At 44.5% G+C, this 22,334-nt stretch overlaps 1 protein-coding gene across 1 annotated transcript in view; it reads left to right on the forward strand.

The window, feature by feature from the left end:
* Window positions 1-21,394, forward strand: part of CETP (cholesteryl ester transfer protein) — a 38,264-nt gene extending 16,870 nt beyond the window's left edge. Inside the window, 10 exon segments of the mRNA XM_063141470.1 lie at window positions 3,026-3,086; window positions 5,232-5,323; window positions 8,192-8,371; window positions 10,026-10,076; window positions 12,335-12,502; window positions 16,188-16,255; window positions 16,371-16,413; window positions 18,955-19,024; window positions 19,843-19,928; window positions 21,270-21,394. Coding sequence (XP_062997540.1) covers window positions 3,026-3,086; window positions 5,232-5,323; window positions 8,192-8,371; window positions 10,026-10,076; window positions 12,335-12,502; window positions 16,188-16,255; window positions 16,371-16,413; window positions 18,955-19,024; window positions 19,843-19,928; window positions 21,270-21,371 — 921 coding nt within the window. The 3' untranslated portion in view covers window positions 21,372-21,394.
* The last annotated feature ends 940 nt before the right edge of the window (window positions 21,395-22,334 follow it).

Consider the following 22,334-nt stretch of genomic DNA (forward strand, 5'->3'; position numbering starts at 1 on the left):
GTATAGAAATGTAATAAATAAATAAATAAATAAAATTTTGGTGGGGCTGTGAATCCATTCTGTGCTGAATAAGTACAGCACTTCAGATAGCTCTTTTAGAGTTCTATCTGTTCAGACTGAAATCCAGAATGGATTCACAGCCCCACCACAATCAGAGCCACCAGCCCCCATTGGTGGCTGCTTTTCCAGCCAACCTGTCGTAAATCACTGACATTAGCAAGATAAGCAGGCTGGAAACATAAATAAATAGTCCAAGGTCAAAAGCATCCATCAGAAACCAGGTCAAACAATACTGGGTTCCAGAATGCACCAAAGAGTAGTCAGAGTCCAGTCCAAGATCAGGTTATGTTCAGGAGCTGGTATACAAGGGCAGAAGTACAACAATTGCTCCTAGCACTGCTCAGGGTCTCTGGCATGTCTTATATTGGGATGGTGGTGATTAGGAATTGCTGTCAGCTGCGTTGGCCTGCAGCTGGCTTCTGCCTGTTCCTCTGAACGGCCACTCCCCAAACACTCCCAGGCTCAGCTGTTCCTCCTTCCTGCTCTATCCCAAGCTGAGGCACAACACAGCCCACTGCTAAAAGGAAGTGTCACTAAGCCAAGTCAAACTGAGCAACCACCCCATGGTAAAAAAAAAAAAAAAAGAGAGAGAGAGGCTGGCCAGGGGGAAACTCTTAAGGATGCACTGCTGTGTTGGTTGAGAGGAACAAAACTTTAAAATCAGTTCATGGTTTAAAGGTTTTACTGTTAAACTGCATATATTAGGTCTATATATGGATTTTCTACATACAGGAGATTATCCTGTGGCAAAATCTATAGTAGAACAACAAATTAAGGATATAGGTTTTCAATATTCTATGACAAATGCACATAGATTCTGCTCTCCAATACACTCTGGTCTAATTTTTGAATTTCCCAGATAAGCCAGATATCTGGATTACTTGACCATCCCCAAGTACCGACATGCTTTTGCAAGGGCTAGATTTAACTGCCTTCCTTCTGCAATCTTGGAAGGGCATCCCATATGAGGCTTGCTTGTGTCCCTGTGGTGACGAAGCAGTCGAAACGTTAGAGCATTTCCCCGCCCCCCGCCCAAATATAGCCTCCACAGGGAGGAGGAAAATAGATTTCTTGGCCCTCTTATGAGAAAATGCCCTGGAAGGACATCCAAACAGTATTTGGAATATTTTTTGGCAGGTACAAACAAGTTAACTACAGAGTCAGTGGATAAGTTTCTCTTCTCCGTACAAAGGTCTCGTAGATCGACTCCATCCTAATTGTAACTTCTATCCCATGCTGCTGTTGTTTATCTTTTGTACCAGGTGTTCTAACTATGCTTACATATTTTAAATATGTGTATGTCTTAATAACTCTTTTAACCTGTTCATATAATGAATTAATGGCTGTGATTTTATGGTTTTAAATTAATATTGCGAATTTATGGTTTTAAATTAATGATTGTGATTTTATGGTTATTGTTTCTATTGGGTCTGTGACTGCATAATAAAATGATGAATTTAACTAAGGAATATGTTACCCACATTTTCTATTATGCTTCTAATAATTCTAATTGCATTGCATCTAGTTATGTCTTCTGCTTGTTTCATTATTGCCAAGTTTTGCTATTCTCTAATATTGTTTGACTAGTCCATTGAGGAATTATTTCGGTAAGCTTGATATTAATGCAATTAAAGCTTCCAAATTCTCCAATATTTATCCTTTCATAAAATTAAAGCATAGAGAAGAAAAATACCTAATTGAAATTACAAATCCAGTCTTGTGTAAAGCTCTTACAAGCCTGGGAATGCATACCATGCAGACCAATTTTAGAGAAGGAAGATTTAATAATATACCCAGAGATCAAAGAATTTGCTGTTGTGGAGAACAAGAGGTGGAGGACTCTGTTCACTATATATTATACTGCAGATTATACAATAGCCCTAGGAATAAATATTTAGCTAGGTATTTGGCCCCTATGGTGCATTTAACAGACCAAGCGAAATTAGGCTACCTACTAATGGCAGAGAAATCGACCCTACTGAATTTGGCCTATTTTGCGGTAAGAGCTGCAAAAATTAGGAAGGAACATGTTCAGGTGGATGATTGTAAACAATAGATATACCATAGATATACAGAGTACAATGAGAAATTAGGATATGTTTACTGTGGAAGATGTGTGCTGATGGGAGTAATTGCTGTACAGAGTTCGGCTAATTTTAATGTTTTATGTAATAATGTGTGATAATATGTGTTCGGCTAAAACCCATTCAGGGTAGCCATGAATAAAATTTGTACATTTGTAATATCGTTTGAATAGTTGATATAACTTTTGTGGTGCCACTTTGTTCTGTGTGGCTTGAGGGCTGTTTCAGGGACCCCAACCCTTACCAATGAAAGCCCAGAAGACTCCATCGAGGTTTACATGTCTGTCATTGAGTGGGGTCTGTAGTTTGGAGAGCTCCTTTAGAGTTCTGTCTGGTTCTGACTGAAATCCAGAGCCGGGTTCAGTGCTCCGTTGACCTTGGAGCCACCAACTGTAATGTTACATCTAACGATAGCTTTAGTTCCTTTATCTTAAACACACATTCTATGCACCTTGTCTTTCTTGGACTCAGTCAGAGCTCTTACTCATTACCTCAGAAGGCTTTCTTCATCACAAAGCCAGGCTTATAGCACACTTCTCAAACACTCTTGAGAAGTCCCAGCTCCTTCTGAGGTAATGAGCTTTTTTACTTCCCAAAATTAACCAATCCACCTGCGGCAAGCTTTTTTGGTTTTTGGCCTCAATTCCAAGGACACATTTTTGCATGTAGAGCTACCTTATAGCCCACTTAGCTATCACTCTATGCTTGCAGTTAGCGTACACAGATTATTATGAATAGCACTCCTATGGAAAACAATGAATTCTTATCAACGATCAATACACATTACGTTCATTCTTCCTGCTGGGGCGGCTTCATTTGTTTCAAAATGTCTCCAGGAGAAACACATGCATATGCATTGATCTGTACTTCCTCCTTTACAGGTGTGTAAAGAAATCAACTTCCTTGCTCAGCTGCTGGCTGATTTTTTTCAAGACTCAGCAGGTAAATACAGACTTCTTCAGTATTGTACACATTGTATTAAAAGTTCCCCCCTCTCTCAATGCCACAGAGCCCATTTGCAGCCTCGTGTGGTACAGTCTGCTCTTCTTCATGCTTGATTCTGCTGCGCATGTAGATCTGGAATCTATGCTTTTCGTGCATGAAGTACCCAGCTTAATTTCAGATGTACCTAGTTAGAGATTGAAAATAGCAGGGCTTGTTGGGACAGATCTTTTCCTGAGACTCCGGAGGTTTAGTTTTACAGGTCATATAAGGTAAGGCGACCATATGACAGGACAGGGCTCCTGTATCTTTAACAGTAGAATTGAAAAGGGAATTTCTGCAGGTGACATTTGTATATAAGGAGAACCTGGTGAAATTTCCTCTTCATCACACCATTAAAGCTGCAGGTGCCCTGCCCTCTTTTAAATCTGGTCACTCTAGTATAGCTCCTGCAGCTTTAACTTTTGTGATGAAGAGGAAATTTCACCAGGTTCTCCATATATACAAATGACACCTGCTGAAATTCCCTTTTCTATGCAACTGTTAAAGATACAGGAGCCCTGTCCTCCTTTTCATATGGTCGCCCTATATAAGGAAGGATTTTAGGGCTACAGAGACTTGTGGGAATATCCCATAGAGCAGTGGTTCTCAACCTTTTTTGCTCCATTCCCCCCTTTCACCATTGTTCAGAATATAATTCCCCCCCTTCCCAAGATAGTCTAACTCAAAAGGTGCATTCCAAATAATATGCATATAATATTGAAAATCTTTTATTTTTTTTCTATATTAGTCCCATTTAAAGGAGCAATGCAAAGCATGGCCCCTTTTACATTCTCAGCTCCCATGCTTTGCTTTGCCCCTTTAAATGGGAGCTTGAAACTTCTAGGATTGCGAGGGAGGGAGGGAAAAGAGAGTAAAGGCCTGGCTTTTGCAGATGACATGACACTTTTCTGGGACATTTTTAATAACGTGTAGGAAGACATAATCTACAGGACTTCATACTTTGCTGAATAGTGGTCCCAATTCCCCCCCTGGAACCCTAAAATTCCCCCCTTGTTGAGAGCCCCTGCATAGAGGATCAAATGCGCTGGAGGCAGGGATGTGCAAATCAACAAAATCCAAGCTCATGATGGCTGATTGAATTCCACCTCCCAGCTCATTGAAACTCATATCCATATCAGAGTGCTTGATTATTTTTTCTTCGTTCCATGAAAATTCATCCACTGTCTTTGTGCATAATCTCCAAATATAGCACCAATTGTGCGCCTTTTTGAAACGTATGCCTTCCCCCCCATTTATCAATACATGTTTGTGTGCAATTGTCAATTTTTCCATGTATATTTTTGAAATGTTTGCATTTTTCAAATGTGCATTGCAAGTTTGGAAATGTGCAGGCATCTACTACATATGGCATTAGCATATGGAGGTGCAAACTGGATAAATTCGGGCCAAGAATAAAGTGAAACAAATTTCTCATACATCCCAAATATGGCATGCTTTGCATGCTCATGTGGAAATTCCATCACACAGCCCCAGGTTATGCTGTTCTCTGGGCATAGGGTTCACAGAAGGGAGAGGAGTTGGGGGGAAAAACTCTTCTAGGCAAAGCTGAGCCCCCTGGCTAAGCTCTCAAGAGATGTTGTCTCAGCAGAATGCTGAGGCCAACTGAAACCTCAAGTAGGCTGGTAAGGCCTGTGCTGTGGTTGGCCCCACCGCCTTGAAGTAGCTGTCTTATAGAGACTTTGTCCAGTTCTACAAGTGCTGACTACTATGTAAACTGCCCAGAGAAATTTTGTAAACCACCCAGAGTGCTTCGGCTATTGGGCGTATAGAAATTAAATAAATAAATAAATATGGTGCACAGGAGATGGGGATATTATTGAGGGCTTATCTGCCTGCTCTGAAGAAGGCAGAAGGGCCTCGTCCACAAGCTGGAAGGGCCCAGGAGAAGGTGGGTCAGCCTATATCTCCTTCTCAACTGTATCTTCCGCAGGATAACACAAAGAGCCAGGTTTGAGGGTCATGCCATGAGTTTCCCTGGCAAAAGCCATGACCAGGGTGGACAGCTGTCCTTTAAAAAGGAGCTTTCTTATTTTAGATACACCGTTGAGTTGAAAACATATTCTTTTCTTAATTTCCCTGCAGCATTTTTTCTCCAAGATGAGGATATAAGACTGGCTAGTTCTCTGGTGTCATTTCCAGGAGTAAAAGCAAATTACATAGAATCATATCATAAGGTAAGGAGATATTGACTACAAGGCAAATCTGCCCATCTAGAGCAAAAGGGGATGCTAGCTCAGCCTTTTTATAGCTAATTTATTGGAAGTGTTTGCAGTTTAGCCAATCAAAAAGAGTGCAATATTCATGTGATGATAACAACAGAGTCTTTGAGCACCGTCAAGGCTAACAAGTTTATTTACATCATCAGATACATGAAGTGTTATCCTTAGTTGGCAGGTATATCTACCATGTAGCAGGGATATGTAAAAGGTGGGGCAAAAACAAAGAAGTCATAATTCCACTAGTACGTAATGTATGCAAAATAACCACAGTGACCATTTACAACAGCAGTAATGGTGATAACATATACTATAAGCAAAGGTTGCTGAGTTGGCCATAAGAAAAAAATAATCCATAATCTGTATTAGTGCAGTACCTTTATTGGGCTAACTCAAAGGTCACAAAAACTGTGCAAGCTTTTGAGACCTACAGGTCTCTTTATCAGGCAGGATATTACAAAAAAGCAGGTGGGAGTGGGAATAGAACCCTGGGAATAGAAGGCGGGGAAGGCTGATGCTACCATCTTAGCACTGCTAAGTAATTTATTTATTATTTATTTACTAAAACATTTGTATTTATTATTATTGGGGTCCCAGGGCGGTGTACGGATAAAGTCAGAACAACATAAACATAAATAATTTACACAGCTAAAAACGTATTAAATTGTTAACAAGTTAAAACTGGTAGAATTTTTTTAAAGCAATAACATCAATTAGAAACAATTAAAATTGTGTGTAACCATGGAGGATTTAGCCCTGAAAGGCTTTGATAAAAAGCCGTGTTTGAACTTGCCACCAAAATGAAGCCAGCGTTGGCTCCAGTGATTGTTTTATTGTGGACTGATCTGGCATTCAAAAGCAGCACCAGCAGATCAGAGAATGGGCTGATAGGGCAACCTGGTTGTTTTATTTTATTTATTTATTTATTACATTTCTATACTGCCCAATAGCCGGAGCTCTCTGGGTGGTTCACAAAAATTAAAACCATTCAAAGTATAAAACAACAGTATAAAACCATAATATAAAATACAATATAAAAGCTCAACCAGATAAAAACAGCAGCAATGCAAAATTACAAATTTAAAACACCATGTTAAAATGTATTTATAGATTGTTAAAATGTTGGGAGAATAAAAAGGTCTAAAAGCATATAATGTAGGTGCCAAGCGAACCTCCTTAGGGAGCTCATTCCACAGCCGGGGTGCCACAGCAGAGAAGGCCCTGCTCCTCCTGGTAGCCACCTGCCTCACTTCCTTTGGCAGGAGCTCACGGAGAAGGACCCCTGAGGATGACCTTAGGGTTATTATTATTATTATTATTATTGTTGTTGTTGTTATTATTGTTGTTGTTGTTGTTGTTTATTACATTTATATACCGCCCCATATCCAAAGCTCTCTGGGCGGTTTACAAAAGTTAAAAACAGTAAACATTAAAAAGAAATATACAAAATTTAAAACCATAAAAAGCATAAAATACAAAAAAACAAACAAAAACAAAAAAACCCAGACAATATCCACTTAAAGACAATTATTCTGGGGTCAGTTAAAAAACTCAGCATATGCTGTTAAATGTTGTTAAATGCCTGGGAGAAGAGAAAAGTCTTGACCTGGCACCGAAAAGATAACAATGTTGGCACCAGGCGAGCCTCGTTGGGGAGATCATTCCATAATTGGGGGGGGGGCACCATTGAAAAGACCCTCTCCCTGGTTGCCATTTTCAGAGCTTCCCTCAGGGTAGGCACCTGGAGGAGGACCTTAGATGTTGAGCCTAGTTTACAGGTAGGTTCATGTCGGGAGAGGCGTTCCATTAGGTATTGTGGTCCCAAGCTGTGTAAGGCTTTATAGGTTAAAACCACACCAGGACCTTGAATTGGGCTTGGAAACATACAGGCAGCCAATGCAAGCAGGCCAGAAGTTAAGAAATTAACACCTATAGTGGGTCCAGAATCCCATTGTCTCTATTCAAGCCAAAATTAATAAAATCAAACTTAGTGATTAGTTCTAATTCAGGCTATTTCATGTTGGAATCTATGGGAGAATTCTCCTGTGCTGGAGAATGGCCGAAGGCCTTTGGTATGCACTTCTGACATCATGTCTAGTTAAAAGAATATCAGCTGGTACCAAATCTAGGAACCAGCCTCCGCCCTTTCCAGTAGACAGGATTGCAGGGGTGCAGAACCTCTTTCAACCCGAGGGCCAAATTTCCAATTTGGAGAAGCGCTCAGGGGCCACATTCCAGTGGTGAGCAGGGCGGAAAGCAAAGGGGGCGGGGCACAATTCTAGCATACTTTAGCTTACAGCTCCAACTGCAAGTAACTTAGAAGAGGCATTTCAACCATTTAGCATGCTGTGGGTGGGACCAGCAAATGATTGGCTGTTGGTAGGAGGGGCCTGGGGAAATGGAAGGGTGCCATCTGGGAAATCCTGTATGTGTGTGGATCGGGACCCCAGGTGGGCCAAATTTGGCCTACTTGGCCTAAATTTCTGCACCCCTGCAGTAATAGAACAGATGGACCAGTAGCAGCCCAATTGCTGGATTTCCCAATAGGACAAATGCATAAAGTGAACAATGTCTCCAGACCCTGGAAAGTGACGGCTCGACACCTAGCCTGAACTGGCATTGTCAGCTTTTTATGCTCCTACTTCTGTGAGAGTGTTTTTCCGAAACATGAACAAATGTGTTGGACTGTTTTCCTCCATGGAGATGACCTCAGTTCAGGAAGAATATAAAGAGTGAAGCAGCCCTCTGTCCTAAGCGCTATTTAGGGAGCGTCTGCACTAGATCTTCAGTCCCTAAAGTGCCCTGCCCCTTCTGTTCCCCTCACAGGCAATCCTCCTGTACAAGAACTATTCCAGGGACTTCCATGACTCTCCGTTCACACCATCTCTCCTGGCGGAATCCCGAATGCTCTACTTCTGGATTTCAGAACATGCCATCAGCTCTGTGGCTTTAGCAGCCTTTCTAGATAAACGTCTAGAATCAACCATCACAGGAGAAGACTTAAAGGTAATTATTGCAGACGTTATTGGAGCTGGCTGCTGTTGAGTTGAGGGCAAGAAGAGGGCAAGGTCAAATCTGGGAGTCCAACCATTGCTTTACTGTATTTTGGTTCTGTTTCATAGAATCATAGAATTGTAGAGTTGGAAGGGGCCTATAAGGACGCTGAGTCCAACCCCCTGCTCGATGCAGGAATCCACCTTAAAGCATTCAATTCAGGTTCAGCTGCGGTGATTCAAGTTATTGCCTCAGGCCAATAAAAGTTCAGTAACTGGTTTGGCACACAGAGCCAAATGGTTCTGTTCCAGTTCACATGAGAAAATTAATTTATGAGGCACATTATGTCTAAATTGGGAATGAGATCGGCTTCGCACGAATCGGAATAGCCCTTCGGAATAGCCCTTCGTTTATATGGTGAAGGTTTCAAACAAACTTTGCTGTCAGAGTTGGACACATCATGTCCTCCCTGTCTGAGTCAAGCTTGCTGGCACCTCTCGGCACGGTCCCAGCCGTGGTCCATCCCGTAGCCCCCTGAGGGAGGGGTCTGTCCACTCCATCCCCCTGAGAGGGCTGGCCCACAGCAAGGGAGAGGGGGCACGTGTATAACTCTGTGGGCCATTTCGCATGTCACGATAAGCCACCCAGAAAATGAGCAATGGCGGGTTGGCGGTTCACTCGCTAACCCATTGTGAAGGGGAGAAAGAGGGTTAGGAGGACGGGGTCGCCCCCAAACTCAACTCCCTGCAGTGTGGACACTGGGTAAACAAATTACCTGGTACACAGCCACCACTTTTTAACATTTACCTCAGTCTGAGCCAGAGGATACTCAGACTTTTCGGAACATACTTGGGGCACAGAAATAAGGGTTCAAGTTGATACCCTCTATTTCAAACCCCAAACCCCAAATTGTAAGCAGTAGCAAGGCGAAAGCAGAAGGCTCTGTGTTCAGGACTAAGGCTGAAGTGGAATAAAGCACACACAAACTTTGAAACAGATGTGAAGTTTATTAACGATAAAGAAAGGGGTGCAAGTATCATTGGAAATCAGAGAAAACCCAAAGCAATCAGAGAACGCCTTTAAAGAACAGGGAGACCTTTTGAAGCAACGCTGCGGACAAAAACAATGAAATAATATCTAGCCTATCTTATGTTTGCCAAAGTATCTCAGGTTCTAAAAGAACGAAAGAGTTGCTGTTTTTCTACTGGGAATCTGGGCTAGCGAGGGGTTCCCCGGAGATGGGGTCCCCCGGAGCGGTCCCCCGGAGATGGTGGGGGGGTGCTGGAGTTGCAGTTCAACACATCGGGAGGGCACCAGGTTGGGGGAGGCTGTTTAAAAGGTTTGAGGAGCACGTGGTTCCTGCAGTGAAGCCTCATTGCATTATCTTTGGGGGATGTCTGTGTGTGTTTTAAAGTTTTCTTTTGCTCACTCAGGGTTTACCTAAGCAAGCTGTTATCCCCCTCTTACTTCTCAATTGCCTCATTTTGGCTCTAATCTTGTTCAGTATTAGAACGAGTTGAAATGGCTCCATATCTCATTTCCTATATGTTATTTCTTGTGTATAAAACAACATACAGCTTTATCTAGCGCTTAGGCTAAATGCAACCTTGTACATCTGCACTAGGATAATATCTATCTATCTATATTCTTTTTTTTTCCTTTAAAGGAAATGTTTGAAAGTGAGGAGATGAGAACTCACCAGGACACTGTGCGTGAGGTAACTGTTGACCAAATCCAGGGCCGGGCAAAGCTGGTACTAGGCCCGGGCCAGATGGGAAATGTAGGCCCCATTTCAAACTGCTCATTAAGTATTTTTAATCAGTTCTAAATACATATGAATAAGAATGATTTATAAAAAAGGTAATGGCAAGCACTTTTATTCAAGATATATATAAGACATCACTTCTTCACATTCAGAAATGCTTTATGTGCTTTTCTTTGAGCAAATTCATCATCATTAACAACAGAAATATCAAGCAACTTTGCCTTGTCAATGTTAATGTTCAAAACTGCTTCAAATGTTCTTGCGCTATTGCGGACTGAAAGTATGACTTGATTCGTTTTAGGACACTGAAGCTCCTCTCATTAGAGGCCACTGTTGCTGGCAATGACAGAAAAATTGCTACTTTGTAACAAATCTTTACCAAAGGGTCCCCCTTGGCCTCTACTCGGAGTAGGCCCCCTCAAAATCGTAGGCCCATGCCAACTGGCCCCACTGCCCCCCCCCATGCCCAGCCCTGACCAAATCTCTCAAGCTTTGACAAACAAGTAACAAATGGAGAATTGAATATTGTTTCGCTAAGGGGGGAAAAGAATCCTTCTTTTTGCAAATCCCACTTTTCTCAAAAAGCCAAAGCAATTGCAAAACAGAAGGAAGGCTTTGTGTTTGAGAGTTTCATCAGGCAGGACCAGTTCTTTGCTGTTAGGAAGAGGACTCCCAACTCTGTTTTGGCCAGGGCTCTTGTATCCTTTCTGGTGTCGGGGTTCAGCTCAGACATGGGGTCTCCTTGGAGGAGAAGCTGGCAGACGCCCACATCTCCAGTGACCTGAACCCAGACATGACAACCACAGGACCAGCTCTCAGAACCTCTCTCATCACTTCAGGTACAGAGGAAATGGCATACCAGAGAAGACACAAAAGAGGGCAGGTCTCCTGCAGCTTTAATTATTGTGATGACCAAGGGAATTTCACCAGGTGCTGCATGCATAACAATGACACCTGCTGAAATTCCCTTTTCAATACAACTGTTAAAGATACAGGAGCCCTGTCCTCCTTTCCATAGGGTCACCCTAGCAAAATACTCAGTTCAGAATCTTTGTAACAGAGGGATTTTTTGCAGGGCATTTAAAGGATAGCTGTCTTTAAATATCCTCTTCTCTCCAATGGATGGAGATAACCAGAGAACAAACTTGCAAGGAAGTGGGGAATTCCTATGGGCTGAGAGTTCCCCGTTACTGGTATAAAATTATGTGATGTCATTCAGCATTCTCCTCTCAATATCCCGTTGTCTTCTACTCAAGATTTAAATCAATTTATCTTATTTAAGGATGTATAAAAAATTCGTATCTGTTTGTGGATCCTCTGAACATGTCCTTTTGAAATCCCAAACATCAGTGGGGGTGCTTTCCCCCCTCCCTAGAAATGTTCACAAATCCCCGAAATTGCAATTGCATTAGAAAAATGAGTATTTTTGAAAAATGCAGAAATGCAGACTTTGATATATATAATATCTGCTTTACTCAATTATGGAAGAGTGTGCACTTTTGAAAAATATCCATGGAAATACACATTTTTTCTGGTTCAAATGCGCCAAACAAAACAAAAAACAGGTCAAAAATTAAATGAGCTTTGAAGTGATTTTCTGATAAATTAGGTGAGTTTGCTGGATCTTCTATCCCTAGTTTTCTTTTCCAGGAAATATGTAGATGTTTGTACAGTTGGGAAGTTGAATTAGGCATATCAGCTGATTCTTAAATTGCTTGTTCATATCCAGTCCTTTTCAGCCAAGTCTTATGGGCATTGCAGTCAGGGCACAATTAAAATATTAAGAACTAATTGTGGAGTTGCCGGCCCCCTGTTTGCCTCGTAACATCAGTGTGGGGCTCGATAGGCATTCAGTGTAGTGGAGGAAGATGGCTCTGAAGTCATGGGGTTGTGAATCTGCTCTGGGTTTCAGTCAGAACTGACTGAAACCCAGAGCGGATTCACAGCCCCACTGACATTGGAGCCACCAGCCTCCACTGCATTGAGACCCTTAACCTTTCTCCCATCCATTCCCTCCATCCGCCATTTTGTCCTCATCTGGGGCTCAAGTATAGGAGAAGTGTGACATGCGGGTGAAGCATTTCTTTGCCCACCTCACTCCTGCCTCTTTGTTCACGCTGAGCAACTTGGAAAAATGTGCCTTCCTGTCAAGAGACTGATGATAAACCCAATGTTCACGGCCACCCTGTGTTCCTCTTTCTAACTCTCAGATTTTTCGAGGCGCCTCCTACAATGACTCCATGGCTAAGGTGTGGAGTGTGGATCCTCCCCAGATCACCCTTGAGCCCGAAGGGGCTGTGGTGAAATCGTCTGTGGCTGTGGAACTCACCATTCCTTCACAGGGAGGAGAGCCCTCTGCAGTTCTGTATTTTGAAAAGGTGAGTTAATTTATAACCTGCTCCTTTGGGGAGCGAGGAACCTGAGGCTTCCCTGTAACCTGATCGGAAACCGTCCAATACAAACAAGTTATGCTGAAGGACGTGGCACAGGGTTGGACTCTCCCACGGTAGACTGCCCTCGGCTGGGTGGGAACATTAGAAGAGCCTGCTGGACCAGTCCATGAGTGCCGTCCTGGGCACGTCTACGTAGAAGTTAGTCCCACTGGCTGAGTGCAATAAGACTTTCCCCTGGGGAGGTGTGTTTTGGATTGCAACCTAGATGTCCATCAAGCCAGCCATCCGGTTCCCAGCAGTGGTTGGTTGGATGCCTCTGGGAAGCCCGTATGTAAGAACCCCCTCCCCCTTGCTGTTTGACTCCCAGCAGCTGAGGTTCAGAGGTATACTGCCTCAGAACCTGGAAGCTCCATTTATTTATTTATTTAGTTAGTTAGTTATTTTATTACATTTATATACCGCCCCATAGCTGAAGCTCTCTGGGCAGTTAACAAAAGTTAAAAACAATGAACATTAAAAACAGATATACAAAAATTTAAACGCATAAAAACAGTATCTATTTAAAAACAACATCGATTTAAAACAACTATTCTGGGGTCAATTAAAAATTCAGCATATGTTGTTAACTGACTGAGAGAAAAGTCTTAACCTGGCGACGGAAAGATAACAATATTGGCGCCAGGCGAGCCTCGTCAGGGAGATCATTCCATAATTGGCGGGGCCACCACTGAGAAGGCCCTCTCCCTTGTTGCCATCCTCCGAGCTTCCCTTGGAGTAGGCTCTTGGAGGAGGACCTTAGATGTTGAGCGTAGCATACGGTTCATGTTGGGAGAGGCGTTAACTATTATGGGAAAGAACTGTTGACAGACATGTGCTCCATGTATTTATTTTTTTTAAAAAAACCTTTAAAGCCATTTAAGCCAAAATTAACATTTTGTGGCAGCAAAATAGAAATGTTGTATCCTATTTTTGAATGCTTTCTCTCCCTCTCTCACACACTGGTGACTACCGGGGGAAAAGCCTTCTGTGTAGCGTGGCCTCTCCCTTTCCTCGGGAGATCCACTGTACTTTGAGATGTGGGCTGAGATATTCCTCTTCAGGCAGGCATTTAATCTTTAACAACAGTGTCAGATTTATTGTGTCTTAGCAAATTGCCATTATACACAAACACAGAATAAAACACTATACAATTTAACCTGATTCTCTGATTCTTAAACGTGCAGCTGCTCTTTGACATTTTTAATGTTTTTAGTAGGGCTGTGCTCCGCTACATTTCGGATCCCCGAATCTGAAGCGGAGCGGGCCGATCCGGAACTCTGAAGCCCAGTTCCGAAGCGGATCGGGGGAGGTCCGGATCAGCGTGGAGTGGTTCAGAACGGTCTGAAGCGATTTGGACCGTTCCGAGGCTCCGGACGCAGGTAAGGGGGGGGGAGGGGGGCTTATCTGGTGCCACCACCACAGTCTGTGTGGCAACGGTGGCGGAGCCAGGTAAGGGGGCAGGGGGGAGGGGGGCTTACCTGCGTCCGTTGTAGTCCGGGTGGTGGCTTCAACTGAGGCCTGGGCCTCAGTTGAAGCTGCTGCCCGGACGCGACGGATGCAAGTAAGTGGGGGGGGGGGCTTACCTGGCTCTGCCGCCGCAGTCCATGCAGTGATGGCGGTGGAGCCAGGTAAGGGGGAGGGGGGCTTACCTGCGTCCGTCGCGGTCCAGGCAGCGGCTTCAACTGAGGCCCAACTTTTAGGTCACAATCATTCTATGATTCTATGAATCCTATGCATATTTAGACAGAAAAAAGTCCTACAACTCCCATCTGTGCTGGCTGGGGAATGCTGGGAGTTGTAGGACTTTTTTTCTATCTAAACACGCATAGGATTGCACCCTTAATCTTTCAATACGTTGGTATTTTCATTGTTGCAGTTGTTTTGGGTTATTTATGCATATAAACTGCTCCAAGAGCATCTGCCCATTGATCAGTACATAAATTTAATAAATAAACACACATATGGAAGCTCCCTGCATGTAATAAACTAGCATATCAAGGAGAAGGCTACCAAAAGGACCTCTCTCTTGCTCTCAATTTACTACATTCTCTCATGTACTAATTTACTACACCGTACTCCTTTAGACACCAGGTGAAGACCTTTTTATTTTCTCAGCATTTTAACAGTCTAGTAACCTAATTTTAACTTTCCTGTTTTAAATTTTGTATTTTAAATCTGTATTAATTTCTGCATTGCTGCTTGATTTTATCCTGGTTGTGTTTTTATATTGTATTTTATATGATGCTTTTATACTGGTTGTTTTACATTTTGAATGTCTTTTGTGATTTTAATTTTTGTAAACCGCCCAGAGAGCTTCGGCTGTTGGGCTGTATAAAAATGAGAGAGAGAGAGAGAGAGAGAGAGAGAGAGAGAGAGAGAGAGAGAGAGAGAGAGCAAGCAGCATTTACAAAAATGCACTCATCCACCTGTGGTGTCTGAAATGGAATAGCTCAGAATTCTGCCACTTCGTCATCATTCCTAACTGACCCTGCTTTGTAATTCCAGAAAGAGTTTGAAAAATTAACTCAGAAGCAGAAAGATTCTATTACTGTGCAGCCCCCTTTTGAAATATTAATGCCTTGTTGATGTTTACTACCGTGTGGACTACTAGACTCAACCCCAAAACTCAAAATACTAGAACCCAATGGGGTTCATCCCGTGACACTGATTGGTGGGAGATCCAGGACAAATAAAAGGAAGGACTTCTTCACAGGACGCATAGTTAAATTATGGAACTCACTACCACAAGATGTAGTGATGGGCACCCATTTGGATGGCTTTCAAAGGGTGTTGGATAAATTCTTGGAGGCGAAGGCTATCAATGGCTACTAGCCCTGATGGTTGTGTGCTATCTCCAGTATTCGAGGCAGTAAGCCTGTGTGCACCAGTTGCTGGGGAACATGGGCGGGAGGGTACTGTTGCACCATGTCCTGCTTGTTCATCCCTGGCCGACGGCTGGTTGGCCACTGTGCGAACAGAGTGCTGGACTAGATGGACCCTTGGTCTGATCCAGTATGGCTCTTCTTATGTTCTTATTGTTATAATTATTTGTAGACTTTTCATTTCTTACGTCCCTTAACAGAGCAATCTTATGGCTTCTCAGATGGTGTCTGGGGAGCCATAGGATGGTGAGAATTCCTCCACTCCTACAAGTACGTGGAAAGCCCTTTGGATCCCTCGTTTAGAGTTCTGACTGAAACCCAGAGCAGATCCTTCGCCCCCATTGCCCCCATCTCAGCTGCTGGTCTGAGCAGCTGCCCTCCGGAGTTTCTGACGGGACTTTTTCCCAGCTGTATGGGATCACCTGCCACATGCAAAGCATGCGCTGTGCCACTGAGCTTGGCCCTTCCACTTATCAGCTCTATTAAAACTGTGGCATGTTCTCAGGTGGCTTTATATGGTTTTGTGAGCTGCCATGGGGGCTGTTGGAAGCTATCAAGGTTTAAATAACAATGTGCACTGTGTGGGAAAGATACCTTTTGTTTTAAAGCTGCTGCCTGTCCTTTGAGTCCTCCTCAGATTTTGCATGATGTCACGGAAAACCTGCTGATTTCTCATTGCTTCCTTCTTTAAACCTGCTCACTCACTTTGCTTGGTCACGCCCCAGTATGTGGTCTGTCTTTCCTTGCAGGATGTCACCACCACCATCCAAGCTTCCTCTGTGCAAAAAAAGCTGATCCTGCATCTGTCTCATGCCACGTACGTATTGCCATCCCACTGGGCATTTGCGGTTCCCTTCAACGGGTGTGTGGAAGGTGATGGCGAGGGAGCCGTTACACTCACACATTCACTTGGCTTCGTATTTCTCCTGCAGGATACAGCCCAGAATGTTAAAGTGCTCCCCTGATATAGCTGTGGTAAGTGTCCAGCACTTAGGGCAGGGTGGGCAACCTTCTTTTGGCCAGGGGTTGCCGGCCCTCCTGGGTAGCCTGTAAAGGACCAAAGCCAGCAATGGGCCTGGCCAGAGCTAAGGGTGGATGGGCCATCTCTTCTCTCTCTCTCTCTCTCTCTCTCTCTCAGCCTCTTCTCCTGCTGCCACACTTTTTTCTCTGTCTGTGTCCCCCACCACACCACCTCTTTCTCTGGGCTTGTCTTGACGAAGGGTTTGCCCTGGGGTGGATTCAGAGTGGCGGCAGGTCATCTACATGATGCAGCCACCATTGTGAAGCCAGGGGCAAACCCCAGAAACTCCACTGAAAAAAAGCCGGGCACTTACCCTGACCTTTTTGGCTGTGGAGCCAATGGCACCCCCTGATTGGTCGCCATCGGCTGGGCTGGACAGGGAAGGGGGCGGACCTCTGGGAGCTCCAATCAGGAGAGCTGGTCAGGTGTTGCACGTCCCTCTCTTCCTCCCCCTCCGGCTGCCCTGTTGCTCCCCCCCATTTTTATTTTTTAATTATTTTTTAATCTGTAGATGTGAACCTTTGCATCTACAGATTTTAAAAAGGGGGTAAGGAACCGCATTGGTGCTCCTTCCTGTGCAGATGCCGGGAAGGAACGCCAATGCGGGAGCCCAAGGCCTCATGGCACCGATGTCAAGACAGGGTCTCTCTCTCTCTCTCTGCCACCCTCTCTTGCTTTCTTCCTCACTCTCTCTCTTTCTGCCACCCCCTTTCCTCTCTCCCCCTCTCTCTTCCTTCCTTCCTTCCTTTTTTCTTCCTCTCCCTCTTTCTTTCTGCCACCCTCTTCCCTCTCTCTCTCTCTTTCTCATTCTGCTACCCTCTTTCCTTCTCTCCCTCCCTCTGGGACTGTTCATATGACACTTCAGGGACTGTGCTGAACAAAATAGTGGTTCTCTGAGGTTAGGACTAACTACAAGCCATGCTGTCACACACAACACTTTGAGCCACGGTTAGCGCCGCTAACCCTGCTGCAGATGGTCCAACTGGGGTTAAAAAGTGACCAGGGTTTAGCAAAATGCATTGCACAAGACCCCTTAAACCCTGTTGCTTAACTAAAAGCTTTATACTGTTTTTATGTTTTTTAAATTTTTGTATACTTTTAATGTTTACTAGGGGTGTGCACGGACCCCCTGATCCGCCCCGCGGGCCGATCCGAAAATTTCGGATCAGGCCCGCTCCGCGCCGCTCTGCCCATAGTCCGCTCCTCTTCTCCGCGGAGCTCCAGCTCCGAATCGGAGCTCCGCAGTGGAGGGGAGTGTCACCAGGTAAGGCCCCCTCCCTCTTCTCCCTTACCTGCAGAGCCCGGTAAGGGACCAAGGGGGAGGGGGGCCTTACCTGCGTCCATCCACGGTCCCTCGGCTTCTTCAATTGAGCCCGTGGCTCAACCAGGAAGTCTGGTTCTAGTGCGGCCTAGACTTCCTGGTTGTGCCGCGGGCTCAATTGAAGAAGCCGAGGGACCGCAGATGGACGCAGGTAAGGGAGAGGAGGGAGGGGGGTTACCGGGCCCTGCCGCTGTCGCCGCATGGGCGACAGCGACAGCGGCAGGGCCCGGTAAACCCCACTTACCTTTCTGGCAGAGCTCCAGATCGAGGCGAAGGATCCGCCTTCACCTCGATCCTCTTCGCAACGCTCCGCCGGCCCCCCAATCCTCTTCGCCTCCGCTTTAAGGGGAGGCGAAGCACCCCGCTCCGCTTCTAATTCGCCGGTCCGATTAGAAGCGGAGCACATCCCTGTTTACTATTTTTAATTGTTGTAAACCGCTCAGAGAGCTTCGGCTGTGGGGCAGTATATAAATGTAATAAAATAAATAAATAAATAAATAAACCAGCAGGGTTTCAGGTGCTTCTGAACAGGCCCACTTTCTGCCACCCTCTTCCAAAGCAACGTACATGCTAACAATTATTCCCCCTTCTATCCAGTGGAGGCTAGAGGCTCCAATGTCAGTGGGTTGCTGACTCCACCCCGGGTTTCAACCTGAACCAGTCAGAACTCTAAAGGAGCTCTCCAAGGTGCTTTGCTTCACTGGTTCTGACAGAGTGGATTCACCTCAGAGCCAACAGCCTCCCCTGGCTCAAACCCCCCCCCCCATTCCTCAGCCACAAATTGTTTCGTACTTTCCTGACATGTGCAGTTTTTCCCCCATTCTAAAAGCTTGAAATGCCTCTCCTGAGCCTTAGTTGCTGGTAATAAGAGCTTGAAGCTAAAATATGCTGGCATATTCTGTGTTGTTGTTTTTAATCCCCCCCCATTTTTCCTTCGCCCTCCCCCCTACTGGAATGCAGCCCCCAAGTGTGTCTCCAAAATGGAAATCTGCCCTCGGTCTGAAAGAAATTAAACACACACACCTGCCTTAGACTGTAAGCACCTTGGGGCACAGAACTCACTTACGCTGTAAAATGCCACACGCATCGATCTCCGTGTAGAAACGCAGACCAGTAATAAACAAGGGGGGAAATGGCTGTAATCAGTAACGTCGCTCGCTGCGTCTTATTTCAGAGTAATGCAACTCTGGGGCACGTTTTGGAGAAAATCGTTTTGGTTTCTGGAATCCCAGAAGTGATGTCAAGTGAGTTTATTTGTCATGTTTCTGGTGGTGGTGGTGAGGGACGGTGGGGGACAGCTCTGAGGGTCAGCGGGGCAAAACAAGTAGACGTATTACGGGAGATTGTCTGAGCTCGGTTTGGGAAGGAACTCCCTGGGTTCTTAAAAGCCCATGTCAAAGGAGAGGTGGGCCTCTGAGAACACGGGACAGAAAAAAGGAGGGAAGCAGGTTCTCAGGATGCTTAAAGTACTTTATTTCAAATCCCAATGTGTTTCGGCCTGTGTTCTTCCAGAGACCTTCTTTAGGGGGTTGATAAGAGAAGTCTGCAGCAATACTCCTAGCAAGGTGATCGTCTCCTTAAATAATCGATGGCGACTGAGCATCGATGGCGACTGATTATCCAAGAATTCCCTCTTCATCACAACAGTTCAAGCTGCAGGAGACCCCCTGCTCTCTTTTGTGTCTGGTCACTCTAGCTATACTCCTGCAGCTTGAACTGTTGTGATGAAGAGGGAATTCCACCAGGTTCTGCGGGCATACAAATGACACCTGCTGAAATTCCCTTTTCAATATAACTGTTAAAGAGGCAGAAGCCCTGTCCTCCTTTCCATAGGGCCTCCCTACCTAAGGCTTTGTTACTGGCAATAAGAGATCCAAGCTAAAATATGCAGGGTTTTTTTTGCATTTTCGCCCCGTGCTATTTACCGGCACTGCAGTGCTGCTCCCGAGGCCTTTTCCAAAATTGCATTTGGCCATCGGGCCAGGAGAGAGTGGCACTTTGTGCTGTAAAATCTGAATCTTATTATGGCATCATGTAAACTTGGTTTAATTTGGCTCTGTAGGAATTGAGCGAACTCTAACCTCCCTGGTGATGAGCAAAGGACTCGACCTGTTAGAAATCAAAGATCTTGAGATAATAACCCAAAAGGCAAGTGCAACTTTATTTACTTGGGCTTATATCCCACCTTACCACAGTGGCCAAGGCTGAGTCACAATATTCTTCCATTTTTCCTAGCGGTGGAAAGTTCAGGGGAGCCTTAAAAGGTTTTCTTCAGAAGAGTGGGCCCTGGAGCTGATGATTCTCTGGAGAAGACTGAGCTGATGTTATGGTGGGGTACAGAAGCAAGCACACAGGCAGCATCTCCCCTATGAGGGAAGGTTACAACAGCTGGGATTGTTTAGCTTGGAAAAAAAGGAGGCTAAGGGGAGACCTGATAGAGGTGTACAATGTGGAGAATGTGGACAGGGAGACATTTTTCTCCCTCTCCCATAATACTAGAACCTGGGGTCATCCCATGAAGCTGATTGGTGGGAGATTCAGAACAGAGAAAAGGAAGTCCTTCTCTGCACAGCACATAGTTAATGTATGGAACTCACTACCACAAGATGTAGCAATGGCCACTAATTTGGAAGGGTTTAAAAGGGGGCTGGATGGACCCTTGGTCTGATCCAGCAGGACTTTTCTTATGTTCGTAGTACTAGTTCCACAGCTAACCACATCCAAAATGTTTCTTTTGTGTTCCTGTATCACATTCGCTTTGTGGTTTTGACCAGGGTTGGCCTAAATCATTTTGCTGAAGTCAACCAAAGTGATAGTTGAACCAACTATTTCAACCGTGGCAACGAGACACCTGAAGTCAGTAAACTAGCTTAGGGGTGCATAGCAGGCTTCATAGCACTCAGAGATCCGTCCTCCAACTGCCTTCACTGCTGTCCCCTCTGCTGCATCTGCCGCCTGAGGCAGCTACCACACTCTGCCTCATGGTAGGGCCGGCCATGCTTTTGACTAACGATGACCCTTCCACAGCCTCTGACCACTTCCCATCCAAGAATAGAATTGTAGTTGTTGTTCTTAAAATTTATATCTCCACCTTTTCATCCAAGGAGCCCAAAGTATTGTATTTGATCCTCCTCCCTTCCCTTATATCCTCACAAGAGTCCTGTCAGGTAGGTTAGCTTGAGGATCGGTGACTGGCCCAAAGACACCCAAAGTGAGGCCTGAGTGGGGACTAGAACCTGGATCTCCCCAGTCCTAGCCCAACACTCTAACCACTACACCACACTGAGCCAAATGCAGGTAAATGTGTTTCCCTATTATGTATGAACTGCCCAGAGAGCCTTGCATGTTGGTCAGTATAAATATGTAATAAAATAAGTAAAGAAATAATCTATGGCCCTGCCTGTGGCCCCAAACCCTCCCAGGCTCCATCACAACCATTTGGTCCACCTTATTCTATACCTTTCTCTCCCCCCCCACTCCACTCCATAGGGATACCTCATTATCCAGGTGGACTTTGATTTCCCGCACCATTTGCTCATCGATTATCTTAAGAAAACCCTACAGAACAATCCCCAGGAAGAAAGTAAATAACCTGTCATCTTCGACGGATTTCCTGCCAGTTTGTGTGTACTTCTTAATTGCTACAGTGACAAGAAGAACCTCTCCCTTCCTCCACCATTTCCCTCCCTGCCTGTTTAACTGTTGCCCGTCAATCTGGGGCATGCTTCAATCCCAGACTGCCCAATGGGCGGCCCGTTGGACTCTGGGACTTTCCGCTTAAACCAGAACCATACTGGGGGAGAACACAGCTGCACTGGCAGCCTGGAACAAAAGTCTCAAAAGTGGGACTACCTCCCCTCTTCTTTTATGGTGTTTATTTGTATAATTGTGCTGATTATAGTTTATATTGGAGTTTTCCTGTTATATTATGGATTTGTGTATTTGGGTGTATAAGTCGCTTTGAGACTGTTTTTATAGTGGGAAGTGATGCATAAATGTAAATAAGAATAAGAATAAGAATTTACTTCTGCTGTCTACATACTAAACACGTCTTGGAAATAAGCACCATTTTGTAGTAGTAAAGTATGTATTTTAAAGTAGGTCAAAACACTAGAACAATAAGATAATTTTATACAGTGTTTATATATGGAACACATCAAATTTATAAAGGGGGTGAATATTTCCAATGGCTACCATTTATAACAGCCATATCAATGTCATAACAACCATAATCCTATCAGTCATATCAGTCTGCAAGGACCCTGTTATATTCCTATTTCGACTATGCATCATCAGGAACACCAATAGACAATTCTTAAGGTGAAACAATCAATGGTATCAGTTATTAGAGTTTGTTAACAGAGTGTGTAACAGACCTTAATAATTGTCTATGGAAGTCCCTGGTTATGCCCTGTTATGACATTGATATAACTGTTTTAAATAGTATACAGCCATTGGAAATATTCACACACCCCATTATAATTTGACGTGTACCATCAAGTGCTCTATTTATAAAGACTGTATAAAATTATGCAAGATCTACACTACTGCTTT

The sequence above is a fragment of the Elgaria multicarinata genome, chromosome 14, assembly GCF_023053635.1.
Source record: "Elgaria multicarinata webbii isolate HBS135686 ecotype San Diego chromosome 14, rElgMul1.1.pri, whole genome shotgun sequence".
NCBI classification, from domain to species: Eukaryota; Metazoa; Chordata; class Lepidosauria; order Squamata; family Anguidae; genus Elgaria; species Elgaria multicarinata.